This window comes from Xenopus laevis, chromosome 3L (genome assembly GCF_017654675.1).
Source record: "Xenopus laevis strain J_2021 chromosome 3L, Xenopus_laevis_v10.1, whole genome shotgun sequence".
NCBI lineage: Eukaryota > Metazoa > Chordata > Amphibia > Anura > Pipidae > Xenopus > Xenopus laevis.
Window position 1 is genome coordinate 71,419,245 of NC_054375.1, and position 14,449 is coordinate 71,433,693.

At 39.9% G+C, this 14,449-nt stretch overlaps 1 protein-coding gene across 1 annotated transcript; it reads left to right on the forward strand.

Moving 5' to 3' along the window:
- Window positions 1-760: 760 nt before the first annotated feature.
- Window positions 761-12,795, forward strand: prickle1.L (prickle planar cell polarity protein 1 L homeolog; the record flags this gene model as incomplete). The annotated part of the gene is given in 8 exon segments (NM_001088700.1): window positions 761-906; window positions 4,983-5,154; window positions 6,173-6,286; window positions 6,899-7,036; window positions 7,848-8,051; window positions 8,564-8,750; window positions 8,951-9,814; window positions 10,442-12,795. Coding segments are annotated over 8 exon segments (2,601 nt in total). The 3' UTR covers window positions 11,302-12,795.
- Between the last annotated feature and the right edge of the window lie 1,654 nt (window positions 12,796-14,449).

The following is a 14,449-nucleotide window of genomic DNA, read 5'->3' on the forward strand; positions in this document are numbered from 1 at the left end:
AGATGACTTCTACCTACTGACATCTTTGTTATGTGTATGTGGTGTGACGCAGTGTCTGGTCAGACCAGTTGGAAACCATGCAGTGACAATTGTGTGGAAGTGCATTCCCGGCCCTTGTACCTGATGTGAATCAGAAACCACTTGTAGGGCTGAGTGTTTAACGTATTATCATGGATTAGATCAGCACTTTTAAATATGCGTCACGGAGAAGAATTACTGCTGATCAATGTACTGAAAGTGAGTTGAGTAGGTAAGAGAAGGACCTTTTCTGTTTAGAGACATGTATTTTATTATTTTGGGTTTAGATATAATGATATCAATAATTGTGTTTTTTACAAAGAGAGTGGCTCCTCCATTAGTGTATATACAGTAATGTGTAGACATGTAAGTGCATAGACAGGCTTGGTTAGTAGTGCTTTATCTTTCTCCTCCCCCTTTGTTGGCTTGGAGTCTTTCCATATTGTCCATCTGGAATGTTTTGCTCACATGCATGGCTGTTTATGTAGAGAGCCTCCTGGTGTGTTTTGAAGAGCAATCAATGGAGGGCTTCCCATTGCTTTTGATGCAGGCTGGACTGGCCCTGGTTCATATGGATGGGCTTGAGGCAGAGGAAGTTGGGAATGCTGTTGGACATCTGACTTCACTGGTGTTGGAATCTTTTGTAAGCACAGGATGAATGGGGGGCAGGGCTTGTGACAATGACTAAGTAGAGGGGCTGGTCCTTTTAAAATACAGGTAGGGCTCTAGCTGGCAGAGCTCATTTAGAAAGTAGGATGGAAACAAACAAAGTGAGCTTCTGCTAGAGAGGAACATCTAGGAATGTTTACAGCTATTTAGTGCATGAATTTTGCCCAGGACATCTGAACTCCGGTACTCAGCTACATGCAACTTGCTCTCCTCACCAAGGTAAGCTCTTTGCTATCATGTCATGAGGATTTGGAAGCAGTTTCTTTATTTTGTTTATTTCTCTTAAAAGTCAGAGTACAGCCGGTGTATGCCATTTCTTTTTATTGGGTGTCGGAATCAAGATTCTGATATGAGGAGTGCTTTGGATCTTTTGCTTTTATTTGCTGGATGAAAGTATAGCAATATTTTTTTAAACAAATGGCACTTTTTGTCCTGGCATCTTTTTCTGCCTGTGGCCTTCTGCAATGAATTCCCTGCAGGCACTTAATCTTGGGGCTTTCTGTAAGTGAGGTTAATTGGATGTTGATGGCTGAGCTTCAGCTGTAAGCTTAGAGGGTGAGGGCTGCCTGAGCTGCTTACAGTGAGTGTCTGTTCTGTGTGACATATAAGATGGCCTCAAATTTGATCCTCTTTATTGAACAAACTTGGCTTTGGTACGTTGCATGTGCACTTTTGTTGTCAGCTGGCCACAGTACAGAAGCTTTGTTTGATATGCAGGTGGTCTAAGTAACATTACCCCTCATTTTCCTTCTTTTCCTATGGACTCTGGAGTCTGGGTTATTTGAGAATTTGTATTTGGGACAGGATTGAATCCTGGTGCAATATTTTTTTACAACAGCTAGTAACAAAGGAAACAAGTAGCTTTTCTCCACAAAGTTCCTGATAAATGTGCTTGGAATTTGGCACTCTTCCCTAAACTCACTTTTGCCCATGAAGGTAATTTTGTTGTATCTTTTGGCCTGAAATGGAATTTTGTTTTCCCATCTGTAGTTGTGAGACTTTTTTTTTTTTTTTTTTCTTTTTGTGTTTATTTTTCCTGGAAGCTTATTGCTCTTGGTTCCAGTAGGAATCACAAAGGAGTTGTTGTTTAGCATGGGGGTGACAGTGATATGAAAATGTTAAAATTGCAATAGTCATCTTTATCAAAAGCATAGGCATTTGAATACAAATTTGAGAGGGGGAACACATGGTTATGTCCCAGATTTTGTATTTTATTATTAATACAAAATCTTAATCTGTTTTTCTTTCCTCCAAAAAATGTGTCAAACTGGGCACCATACAACTGCAATATGACACAACTGCCATTGCACAGTAGGAAATCCTAATTGCTGTTTATATGTTATACCTTTGCCCCAGGCTTCCCTATCATGTCCATTAAAAAGAAACCGCTCACCCATTATCATTGTAATTAAAAGCAGCTCAAATGCTTACGATTTCCAGTATTCACTTTCTTGCTTTTATACTTACCCTAAATACATACAGGAATGGATAGTGTCTGTTTCATGGTGTCTACACTATATCCATTTTCTCAATCATGGGTTTCTTCAGCATTTCCAGCTGGCTAGAAGTTTCTAAGTTGGAAAATATAAAACCCCATTGTCCTCATAATTCTGCCAGGCAGCACTAGAACGTTAATATGACATTTTTTAATCACTTTGATTCATAGATTAAAAATGGTTTTATAATATAGTGTCAGCTGTACATTAATGAAATCCAAGTTTCAAAGCAAAATTGTATTCATAAGGCAGTCAGTCATCTGCAGCCTGGACTGAAATAGACTGTTTCATCAGGCTTCGTTTTCACAGCTGCTCCATTGGGCTGAACATGCTGACTGCTCCTGACATGAGTTTGGCCACTTCCTTTGAAGAACTTGTCCAACTGTAAAAGCATTCATTCCTATGACACATTCAGCAGACTCACTCCTGCTCTGGGACCTTTGCTTTTCCTTTGCTTTCCTATGGCCATATGTTTAACTAAACCTTGGGAAAATGAAGGCAGCAGTCTGTGTTTCATAAAATATTGTTCTTAGAAGGGAAGAGACATCAAGCAGCACTTTTATTAAAAAAATGTATATTTTTTTTACATTTTAATTAAAGTAAATTATTGAGTAGTAAATTGCTAGTTCTTTGAGTGTTAAGCATGCAAGAGTTTGCAGCTGTCTGGCATGTGCATTTTCCACTAGTTTAGAACTGGCGTTTACCAGGAAATGGTATTGATGGCACACATTCCTAACTGTTTATAGTTGCACCGAGAGGGACATTTACATTACTAAAACGTTTATTTGCTGACTAATTTAAGCATGACAATGTTACAATCTCCACCTTCCAGCCATTGTCATCCAGCCCTCCAAAATCCTACCCAAACCTCCTTTAGCACAGGATGCTGGGTGTTTCAGTGTAGAACATCTCCGTGACCCAGGCTTTATCATCCCTGCCTTGTTTGTCCCCTCCAGATGCTGGGCTACATTACTCAGGTGCTGAGTTCAACAAAAGCATCCCTTAACTATTTTCTTCTCACCACAATTGGGTTAAAACACACAATGTTTGAAACTTTATCTAACCTGATATTTCTTAGCTTTTATCTGGTTCATTTTATTGCATATACTGTGTCTGGACGTGTTCTTTCTTTCTGTGGTTAGTGACACAGGTTACTTTTATCCCAGAACAGAAAGATAACTTGATTCAAATTGCACACTAAATGTAGTGTCTGGTCATTTTAAATGTGCTCATTGGGTCCTAAATGTGATGGGTAAGCAAAAAAGTCTCTTAAAACACAAACCTTGACCTGCAAGGGAGCAGCTGTGGGCACAACTCTGCTATTATACATGCATCACAGTGTCCTTAGTGTATGTGAATGCTAATGTTTCAGCCTGGGTAAACCATCATATTTCACATGGATAAGACCTTCTTTGTGACTCCCCTGAAGCTTCAGAATGTTCCACAGGGGAGCGTTAACTCCTGCCAAGTGGCTGCCTTCAGCGTAAGATCTGCATGAAACTCCATTTGGTACATTGGAAGTATAGAGTTTTTGGTGGAGAAACTAACGATTCTCTTAAGTATTTTTTTAAAATGAGTTTTGAATGTCTCATCAGGCCAGCCTAATTAAATGTATATGTGAGATCTGCTCTGTCATTAGAAAAGTAAATTGCCTGTTTGCAGACCTTCCAGTAGACCCTTTTATTGATTTAACAGTAGGATTTGTCATGTACACACTTAAACTTAAATTTAATTGTGCTATGTCGCTATTGCTACATTCCATGGTGTATTTTACAGAAATAGCTGTAAACAAGATTTAATAGTGTGATGAAATAATATCATTTCTTTGCCCAAGGGGGGAAATGAAATGGAAAACAGTTGCTAAAAATGGTGACTAGTTTTCTAATAGAGCTAAATTCCCAAATAAATATTTTCTTTTTAATAGTCTTACTTTGCTGCTCCATTAATAGCAAGTATCACATGCCACCCTTGTATGCCTTGCTCTGGCAATTGAACGTCAACGCTTGGGTAGAGCCAGACACAAATGGGAAAGACCCAGAGAAGCAAGACTCTACCATGTCTGAGGACTAGTTGAGAGAAAATATAACCAGTAAATGAGTTGTCCTTTAAGGTCTTCCAGAACATAGAAAGAGGTGCATTCCAAATAAACAAGTCCTCTTAGACATTGTTGATTGCGTGCTGTTTCTTGTAAGTGCTGTAGGTTTCTTCCAGGACTGCTGGAAACAAAGTGCTTGTAGCTGAGGCCAGTAGTTAAGCACCTGTTGAAGAGGAGTTTGTTTAACACTGAGCAGTTGAAGAGCCAGCAGAGTAGTCTATTATTATAGAGGGCCAAAAGGTCACATTGTCCATGGACAAGCTCTATTTTACTTTAAATTTAATCTGCTTGCACCCCAAATTGATAATTGCATTAGTGATCCTGAGAAAAAGAAGTTGTGTTTAGCTGATTACGTATTAGTGGAACAGCATCATGTTCATGTGTAGAGCCAGCCTAGAGGTTTAGGAGATTTGCATAACACACGGTGGGTAACAACCACACAGTCGTAGAATAAAAGAACTCGAACCTTCACCTATGAATTGTGGATAATGGTATGCTCATATCTCCTTTATTTCCCAGTACTAGGAACTGTAGGATTTTTTGGTTCTGCATCCATTTACATTGAAAGGAGTGTAACTGCAATACAATAAAAATTGCAAAACAAGTTTGTATTGTGGTGGATTTCTCTGTGCGTTTCTGCTCAAAAATCCTCAAATGAACTGGATTTAGCATCCCGTCTAATGGCATCATTTACTTTTCCCCAGAGCAATTGATGAGCTGGAACGACCCATAACAATCTTACACATGTCGTTGGAAATGGATCAGAAAGTTAACAAGCTTACATTTGGGTGTCAGCGAAGTTCCACCTCAGATGATGACTCTGGTTGCGCCATGGAAGAATACACGTGGGTTCCACCAGGTCTTCGGCCCGAACAGGTACAGTTGCCAAAAATAAATAAACAAGTAGAGAAACACTAGAGGACACCATTTCTGTAGGGCCTCATGACATGGAGGAAACGTCTATGTAGAAAAGGTTGCTCTGTAGACACAACTCAGCTGTGATATTTTCCATCTGGAAGAGAAGTGGTGGGACTTGCAGTTTTAACAACTGAGATGTTCACATTGTCCTTTTTTTAATTTATTGGGATAGTTATAGGGCTTATTCATCTGTTTGTACTATTGATATTGGTTATATTTCCAGTCCAAGAAGGCAGCTCTCAATAATTTCCCAGAGATTTCTTTGGTAATCAGTATGGCACTAATCAGTAGGACCAGTTTGTGCAAGTAAAGGTGTATTTGGCGCAGCATCTGGCATACAGTAGCTCTTGCACCACTTAGAATTGAAAAGTGCAGCTGGTAAAACACATTGCAGTGTGACCTCTTCTAAGAAGTTGCGTCTGGGTTCTCTGTAAAAGGCTCAGATGGAGGCAATGAAAGTTGAAGCTTAGGGTGAACCTACCAGCAGGAGCTTACAAAGCAGCTTTTGTCTCACCAATGTGTAAAATGCACCAAGCAAATTCAACTTCTTTATAGGGCCATTCCCTGGCTAGTTTCACATGTTGGCAAAGGTAATTGTAGACAGCCCTGGGTGGAATGTCCAATGGCTTGTTGACCAGTCCTGGAGGAGGTGGACATAATAGCAGCATTAAATGTGCATAATTTATGATACCCCAATAATAGCCACTGAAAGTTGCATTCCTCAAGAGCAATTCAGCAGCTGGGTGTAAAACTCATGACTATCTAGCTCTGACTTGGCTCATGCGGTGTTTGTTAAATCAGCACAAAGCAGCTATAGACTAATGCACCCTTTTGATTTTATTTCCATGAGACATTTCACTGTAAACCTCTGCTGTTGTGGCTATCTGCATTCCACCAGGCACATGACAGCATTTTACAGTGAGGGCTTGTCCCTTGCCAAGTTATTAACAGGCTGTCCTTTTTCACATATATTCAGGTCCAGTTATACTTCGCTTGCCTGCCTGAAGAGAAGATTCCCTATGTAAACAGCATTGGTGAGAAGTATAGGATCAAGCAACTCTTGTACCAACTTCCTCCACATGACAATGAGGTAAGTTTATCTTGGGTATAGCTCTGCACAAAGTACTACAACTAGTTATCCTTTCGCTCCTTTAAAAACGTATTATCATAGTCATTATGTGTTTATAAAGCTCCAACATATTCTACAGGGGTAGACTTATAAGATTTGAGCATTTCTCATATATTTAAAATTGCATCACTGGGAATGGATTTCCTGCAATTCAGTTCTTTGCAAAATTCTGTACAAAGTTCAAACACATTCTCTGCTGCTTGCTATTAAATCTTTTGTTGGGTATTTTTAGTCTATTGTCCCGTTCTCCGGTTTTTGTGGTGCAGCCATTTTAAGAATGTCCATGTAAACCGTTTTATTGTGTTTGCGGCTACCTGCTAGTTACCGGGATTGTTTAAATTCCTGGCTTTATTGTAGGAATAGCAAACATCTTTAAAGCAGTTGCTATCATTAAAATAACGGTTTGCTTTGTTTCCCTTCTGGTGCAGTGCTAAACTTTTCCTTCCGGTTATCATAACAATATTCTATTTTACTGCTCAGCCGCTTACACCAAGTTCTTTGGAAGGAGTCGGCTAGCGCCACATAAAATAGTTGTATTTTACCAATGATTTTTTTTTTTACTTTTTCTTGTAGGTGCGATATTGTCAGTCGTTGTGTGAAGAAGAGAAGAAGGAGTTACAGATGTTTAGTGGACAACGCAAAAAGGAGGCTCTTGGCAGAGGAAATATTAAAATGTTGTCACGGGCTGTGATGCATGCTATGTGTGAAAAGGTAGGTGTCGTTTGGTGTGCAACATTTGTAGCAAATTGTGTTATAAAACGGGCTGCAAGGGATAACAATACTAGGTCTGGTCTTTCCTGAACTAGTGGAGGCCAACCACCATATGTAATAAAAGGCACAGCATGTGCAGTAACCCATAGCATTCTATAAAATGTTTAATTTTAATCTAGTGACCAGTCAATGCTACCTGCTGATTGGCTGCTATAGGTGATTAGACCTGTAGAAAATGCAGCACCTGTTATTACAACCCCCTAGGCTGATGTTATGATGCTTCTCAGCAGGCTGAAAAGTAAAAAGCAAGTATGCACATAGAAGTGTTTCTCATTCAAGTCCGTAGAAGCTGCAGGAGGTGAATGGGGCATTTTCAGTCAGCAGAGAGGCCACTAGCCCTTAGGCATGCAGGTTTGGTAACCTCTTATTGAAGGTAGTGAGTAATCTCTAAATTAAGCGAGTAAAGATTCACAAGAAACTAGTTATACACTCCGCTTTTAGTATTTCCAGGTACATTAAAAAAATCAAACATAAGCTCTAGTGGCCTACATTCCTACATACGCGCCTAAAGAACTTTATAGCTGGATTGAGAAACTAATTTCATTAAAATCCGTTATAATGGTTTCAAGTTTAATGACACAATTAATGTTTGCTTTTTTCCCCTTGAGTTATTAAGGGATGTTTGACTTCCTTTGCATGTTTTATATCAGCATTTTCCTTTAATGAAAATAGTAACAAATATGGCAGTAATCAGCCCATGTATGGTAAGGTAAGACTTGCTCAAGGTTTTGTTTCTTTTTTTTCTTTCTAGTGCGGAGAGAAGATTAATGGAGGTGAAATTGCAATTTTTGTTTCAAGAGCTGGCCCGGGGGTGTGCTGGCACCCATCATGCTTTGTTTGTTCCACATGTAACGAGCTACTTGTTGATCTAATCTACTTCTACCAAGATGGAAAAATACACTGTGGAAGGCACCATGCTGAACTACTTAAGCCAAGATGCTCAGCTTGTGATGAGGTAAAAATATGTCCCAAACCTTCACGTTCTTTCCATCTGCCTTTGCTGAGGGCCACTGTACCATATCAACACGTATAGGATATGATTGCAACTTTTTAATTATTTTCGGATATTACCCATTGATGCTCTGTACACTGGTGGCTAACTATAACCTGTTGTATATAAGTGTGTTGCCAGTGTTTTGGCACCGAAAAGGTAAACTAAAGCCAGACCTCCAGCAGTCATTGAATTATAATACACAGCCTCTGACATCTGTTCGCCAGCTTTGTGTCCCTAGGATTAATCAATGTGGATAAATACATTTACAGTTAGGTGTTGCCTTTGCTGCTGAGCTTTATTGTACATTCTGTTCTGTCTGGAGTGGAAGGGAGTCGTACACAGCTGCAAGCAAAGTATTCTTACTGTCTGCTTAGCAGTGGGAAAGTTAGCAGGTCATTTCAGAAGTGTAGCTCTTTTGACATTGAGTTAAAGTCCATTTTATATTAATAAAGTTTCTTTTTCTCCTGTTGCAGATAATATTTGCAGATGAATGCACTGAAGCTGAAGGTCGCCACTGGCACATGAACCATTTCTGTTGCTACGAGTGTGAAACGGTGCTGGGGGGACAGAGATACATCATGAAAGATGGTCGCCCATTCTGCTGCGGTTGCTTTGAATCTCATTACGCAGAGTACTGTGAATCCTGCGGAGACCATATAGGTAAATAGTATACTCTAATGCCATTTCAGGTGATATTAGGATTTCTAAGATCTTGTGATTATTTCTGCTGCAGTTTATGCAGTTGGACTTTGTCCATGTTCACTGTAGGAGGCATATTTGTGTTTCATAGGACAATGCTAAGATTATATCTAATGAATACGATTGCATATATTCTTGACAATGGCTTGTTTCTTTCACAGGAGTGGATCACGCACAAATGACCTACGATGGGCAACACTGGCATGCTACAGAGACATGTTTTTCTTGCGCCCAGTGTAAAGTTTCTCTTTTGGGTTGCCCTTTCTTGCCCAAAAAGGGGCGGATTTATTGTTCCAAGGCATGCAGTTTGGGAGAGGATGTGCATGCATCTGACTCTTCTGACTCTGCCTTTCAATCTGCAAGATCGAGAGAATCCAGAAGAAGTGTACGGATGGGCAAAAGTAGTAGATCTGCAGACCAGTGTAGACAATCTCTGCTATTGTCTCCTGCTTTAAATTACAAGTTCCCAGGAATGTCTGGCAATGCTGACGATACTCTGTCTAGGAAGATGGATGATCTCGGTATATCAAGGCAGGGAGCAGGTTTTGATAATGACTTCTGGAAAGCAAGAGATGAGCAGGAGACTCCAGAGGACCATGAAGAATGGGCTGAACATGATGATTACATGACTCAGTTGCTTCTTAAATTTGGAGAAAAGGGTCTGTTTCAGCAGCCACCTGAGGATAACAGATCTACTGAGCACTGGATGTCTGAGAATATCAAAGGCAAAAATGATTTACAAAGAAACAACCGTAATAAAAGCTTAGCTAGTAAAAAATATCAGAGTGATATGTACTGGACCCAGTCCCAGGATGGACTTGGAGATTCTGCATATGGTAGCCATCCTGGCCCCGCTAGCAGCCGAAAATTACAAGAACTGGATATGGATCATGGAGCTTCTGCTTACATGCATGAGAAAATGCCATGGTATAAACGTTCATTGGAATGTTTGTCAGATAATCTGAAACCTCAGAATGAGAACATCCGTGACTCTATGGATTCCTTAGCACTGTCTAATATAACAGGTAGAGTATTCTGTGCTACTTTACGTTTTGTTTGCTATAAAAACATGCACTATTTGATTCAGAATATTTGACTGAGTGTGCTGCATTCGCTTAAACCAGTTTTAACCAAACAGTGTCTCTTGAGCAACATGTTGCTCATCAACCCATTGGATGTTGCTTCCCGTGGCCTCAAAGTCCTTATTTTTGAATTCCTGGCTTGAAGGCAAATTTTAGTTGCATAAAAACCATGTGTACTGCCAAATAAAGCCTTCTGTAGTCTGTCAGTCCACACAGAGGCTACTAATAGCCAATCACAGCCCACATTTGGCACCCCTGGAACTTTTTGCATGGTTATGTTGCCCTCCAATGTTTTTTACATCTGAATGTGGCTCATGGGTGAAGAAAGTTATGGACACTTGACTTAAAATAATGATGACTATTGTTCTTCTGAGCTGAAACATAATGCAGAGACAATGTGCTTCATTTACCCAGTTGATATTAATAATAGAACAAGTTAGACATAGCACTGCAGTAGGAACAACCATTGACTAAGCTATACTCTGACTGTCAAATATAAATCATTATTTTTTAGGTTTATTGTTGTTTCTCTATACATTTTACTTATTTCAGCCATTTGTTTATCTTTAGGAGCATCTGTGGATGGAGAAAACAAGTCCCGACCTTCACTATTTTGCTACCAGAATTTTCAAGACTTGAACACCAGGGATTGTGAGAAAATGAGCAATATGGGAACTCTTAATTCATCCATGCTGAACAGAAGCACAGAGTCTCTGAAGAGTTTAACTTCTGAGATTTGCCAGGAAAAGCCACCTCCAGAGGAAAAGCCAATGCACACGTCTGCGCTCAGGAGGTCTAAATCCCAAACAAGACCTCAGGTCAAATTTTCAGATGATGTCATTGATAATGGAGACTATGGCAGCATAGAAATCCGTCAGCCGCCCATGAGCGAAAGGAGTCGGAGAAGAGTTTACAACTTTGAAGAGCGAAGCCAAAGGCCTCATCATCACCGGCGACGGAAAAGCAGGAAATCACGTTCTGAAAATGCACTTCATCTTGCGACAGATAGCAAGCCGTCTGGAAAAGAAAGAAACCGATTTTACACAGCAGAGGATTACGAGAGACTTTTTCATAATAAATCTGCTCATCAGGTTCAGGCGTATATTCAGAACGCTGACCTCTTTGGACAATATTCAAATGCTGCTTCTAATGTTGGACTGCCCAGCAAAGTTGCAGGTAAATTCCTTGGGTTATATGGTGAAGATGAAGATTCTTGGTGCTCAACCTGTTCCTCGTCCTCTTCGGATTCTGAAGAGGAGGGCTATTTCCTTGGCCAGCCTATTCCTAAGCCCCGGCCGCAGAGATATCAGTATTTTTCCGATGACTTGTGTAGTCCAACAAATGCGCTATCCAGTTCTCAGTTTAGTCAAAGGACCACTAAATCCAAGAAGAAAAAGGGGCACAAAGGCAAAAACTGCATTATTTCCTAAGACTTATGTTTGCCGGATCATTCCTGTGAAAACTGTATTTACATCATCAGCCCAAAACAGAACAAACAAAAAAAAGTTTCTTCTTGTACTTTATCCATTTGTGAAATGCGTCGCCAATGTGCCAAACAAATCGTGTTTACAATGAAAGATTTCCCCATTGCTGGTTTAGCAGATTTAAGGAGTGGGTCGCAGGTTTACATTAAGGTTTGATGTTTTATTTCATAGGGCACAATGCTGTCGTTGAATATTAGTCTTGCTAGAATACGCTTTCCATTTTAACTGTGCACAATGTGTCACCATGTTGACTCAAACAATGAATTCCTTAATTGCCTTTCCTTTTCTTTTATATTGTTCTAGTGTTTATAATTCAACGTCTGAATTTACACATCAGTGTGGTTTATTTTCCCATGATTTGTATTAATTTGCTTGGTATATTGGACTGATTTCAGTATGCATTGTCAGCTATCGATTTTAAATCTCTTAAACACCTACTGTAGACTTGTCTAGCTCCCAGCCCACTCACTCTCCATCAGTGGAATAAATGGAATCACATAGAACAGATACATTTATTCTGATAACCAAGCCTTGAACTGGCAATGCTGAGTCAAGCAGGATTCTTTATCTGCAGAATAAGTCCCCCAGGTGATGTGGAAGGTTCCGTTTCCTTTGTGACGCCCCCAGATCTCTCCAAATTGTCAGTTTTTACACACAGTCGACTAAACAGTTGTGATTCTCCATTGTGGCCCTTATATACCCTACTGTAGGATATTGGGGAGATTAAGATGCATCTAACAACAGGAAGGGTGTCACTGTTTCCTGCTTGGCCTGTTGCTATGCACATGCTGTTGGTAAACGTTGAGGTCAATGGCACACAGGATGATTCGGAGCATTTTGTCCCCGCCCACTAATCACTGCAGGAACAAACCACTTGGAATCTGCCCTTGTGCCATTGCCTTAATCATCTTTGCATATAGTATTTCCCAGAGAACCTTTACACCAAGCTAAACGTAGTATATATATCGCTGCAAGTTATTTATAATGTAGCCTTTAAATAAATCCAGCTCTAATTTAATTGTGCAAATAATAATTGTATATATTGTATATGTTAAATGCAGAATCTGTTATTTTTATATTGTGCATCTAGAAGAGATCACTGACAAAAGGCCTCTCCGCTGGGTTAAATTTCTCTTTGCTGTTTTTTTTTTTTAATGTTTTTACATTAAGCTGTCACATTTCTGCAGTATTTGATTATCAAGAATATGTTCCCTTGTTCCTGCTTGTATTATTCTGGAGAGGCACTGGTGTAAATACAAAATCCCACAAGGTATATCTCCAGGTTAATTTATGGCTCAATATAACAGAAAAAAAATGTAATTGGATGAACCATAGTCCTAGCTTTATCTCTTTTAACTCTTCTGTTTAGGTGACTCATGCATTTGTATCGTTGCAGTCAGTTCTCTGAATTAAAATAAAAACAATTTACCGTGCTTTTGATCAGCTTGTCTCTTGTCCCTTCTATTCTGGTGGGATTGGCTGCCTTTGTAGTAAAAAGTGATGATTGTGACATATCTGGCCTCTCATTCACTCCCCACATCCTGATGCTCACAAAATCCTTTTTCTACTTCTCCACAACCAAGACTAGTCCTCCATTGTCCAATCATATTGCTCAGAATACTACTTACCCCCCACCCCAATCCATCCTGCCAGGCTCATATACCTCTTATCTTGCTCCACAAGGGCTGCTTGAAGGACGTTTGTACCACTGTACATCACCCCTTTAATTATGAAGTACATCCCAGATGTAACCTCCTTTCTCTGAACAGCCTTTATCATTTTCCTCTTTACACTCCCACATCAAGGTCTATTCACATGATGCACCCATCTTTACAAATTCCCTTTTCTGTCCCATTGGATTTTTCCAGAGCCTCCAGGCCAAGCTTGCTTTAAATGCACTGCTTCATCCAAGCTTACAATCTAAGCCCTCAATAACTTGTCCACCTTTCCTAATCCCCACTTATTCTTTTCCCACGTACACACACTCTTTTTTTTTTCTATCACTTTGCTGCCAATATCTAGACCAATGATCCCCAACCAGTAGCTCATGAGTAACATGTTGCTCCCCAACCCCATGAATGTTGCTCCCAGTGGTCTCAAAGCAGGAGCTTATTTTTCAATTCCTTGCATAAAAACCAGGTGTACTGCCAAAGAGAGTGTAGGCTGCCAATCCATATAGGGGCTTCCAAATAGCCAATCACAGCATTTATTTGGCACCCCCAGTCTCACTAGCGAAGAGCTTGTCTCATCCTCACTTCAAATAGAAGTGCCTTTTTCCATAGTGCCGGAAATGAAACGTGACTGACACCATTTAAGGTCCTGACCACACTTTGCAGCATCTCAACTTGAAGGGAGCGTGTATATGTTCCATATGTGATACCTGCCGTGATGGAATACAGGCAGATTCATTTTAAAGTGATTCTTATGAAACACAAGTTTCATTTTCAGCCATATGTATAAAAGCTGATGGGACTTCTCTTTGGGAAATCATTCACTAGTGGAGTTTTATCAGATATTAAAGAGCATGAGTTTAGCCAAAATGCCTTGGCATGACCCACTAGACATTGAGGAAGGGTAGTTTGTATGGGGAATATTTCCCTCCTGTCCCTATAAATAGCAGGGTCAGCCCTGATTTAAGGAGCCCGTTGTGCTGTACTGCCCGGGATGTGTAAGTATTTGTGATCCCAATGGCATTTTCCCTGTACAATACAATGTTCTGTAATGAATAAAATGATATATAGTGTCATCTAATGTCAGAATCTCCTTTTTACTTTCCCTCACTCAAACTCCATATGCCTGCAAAATTTCTCAGCAATCAAATTCTATTGGAGGGTTCCCTAAAAATAATTGTGGATTATACAGGCCTGTGTCCTTACATTGGAACATGGAATTCTTGGTGACTTCTAACAGCCTTATTATTTCTAGTTGGGGGTGGGGAGGCTTCATTCTCTATGTGAGAGAGTGTTTCTCTTTAAGTAAAAACTTTTTTTTAAAAATATTTTTCATACTAAAATATGTCCCTGTGGTGCCAAGTGTTAATACAGACTGGCCGGAATATTTAGTAGAGCTTTAAACAACTGAGCACTGTTTTATG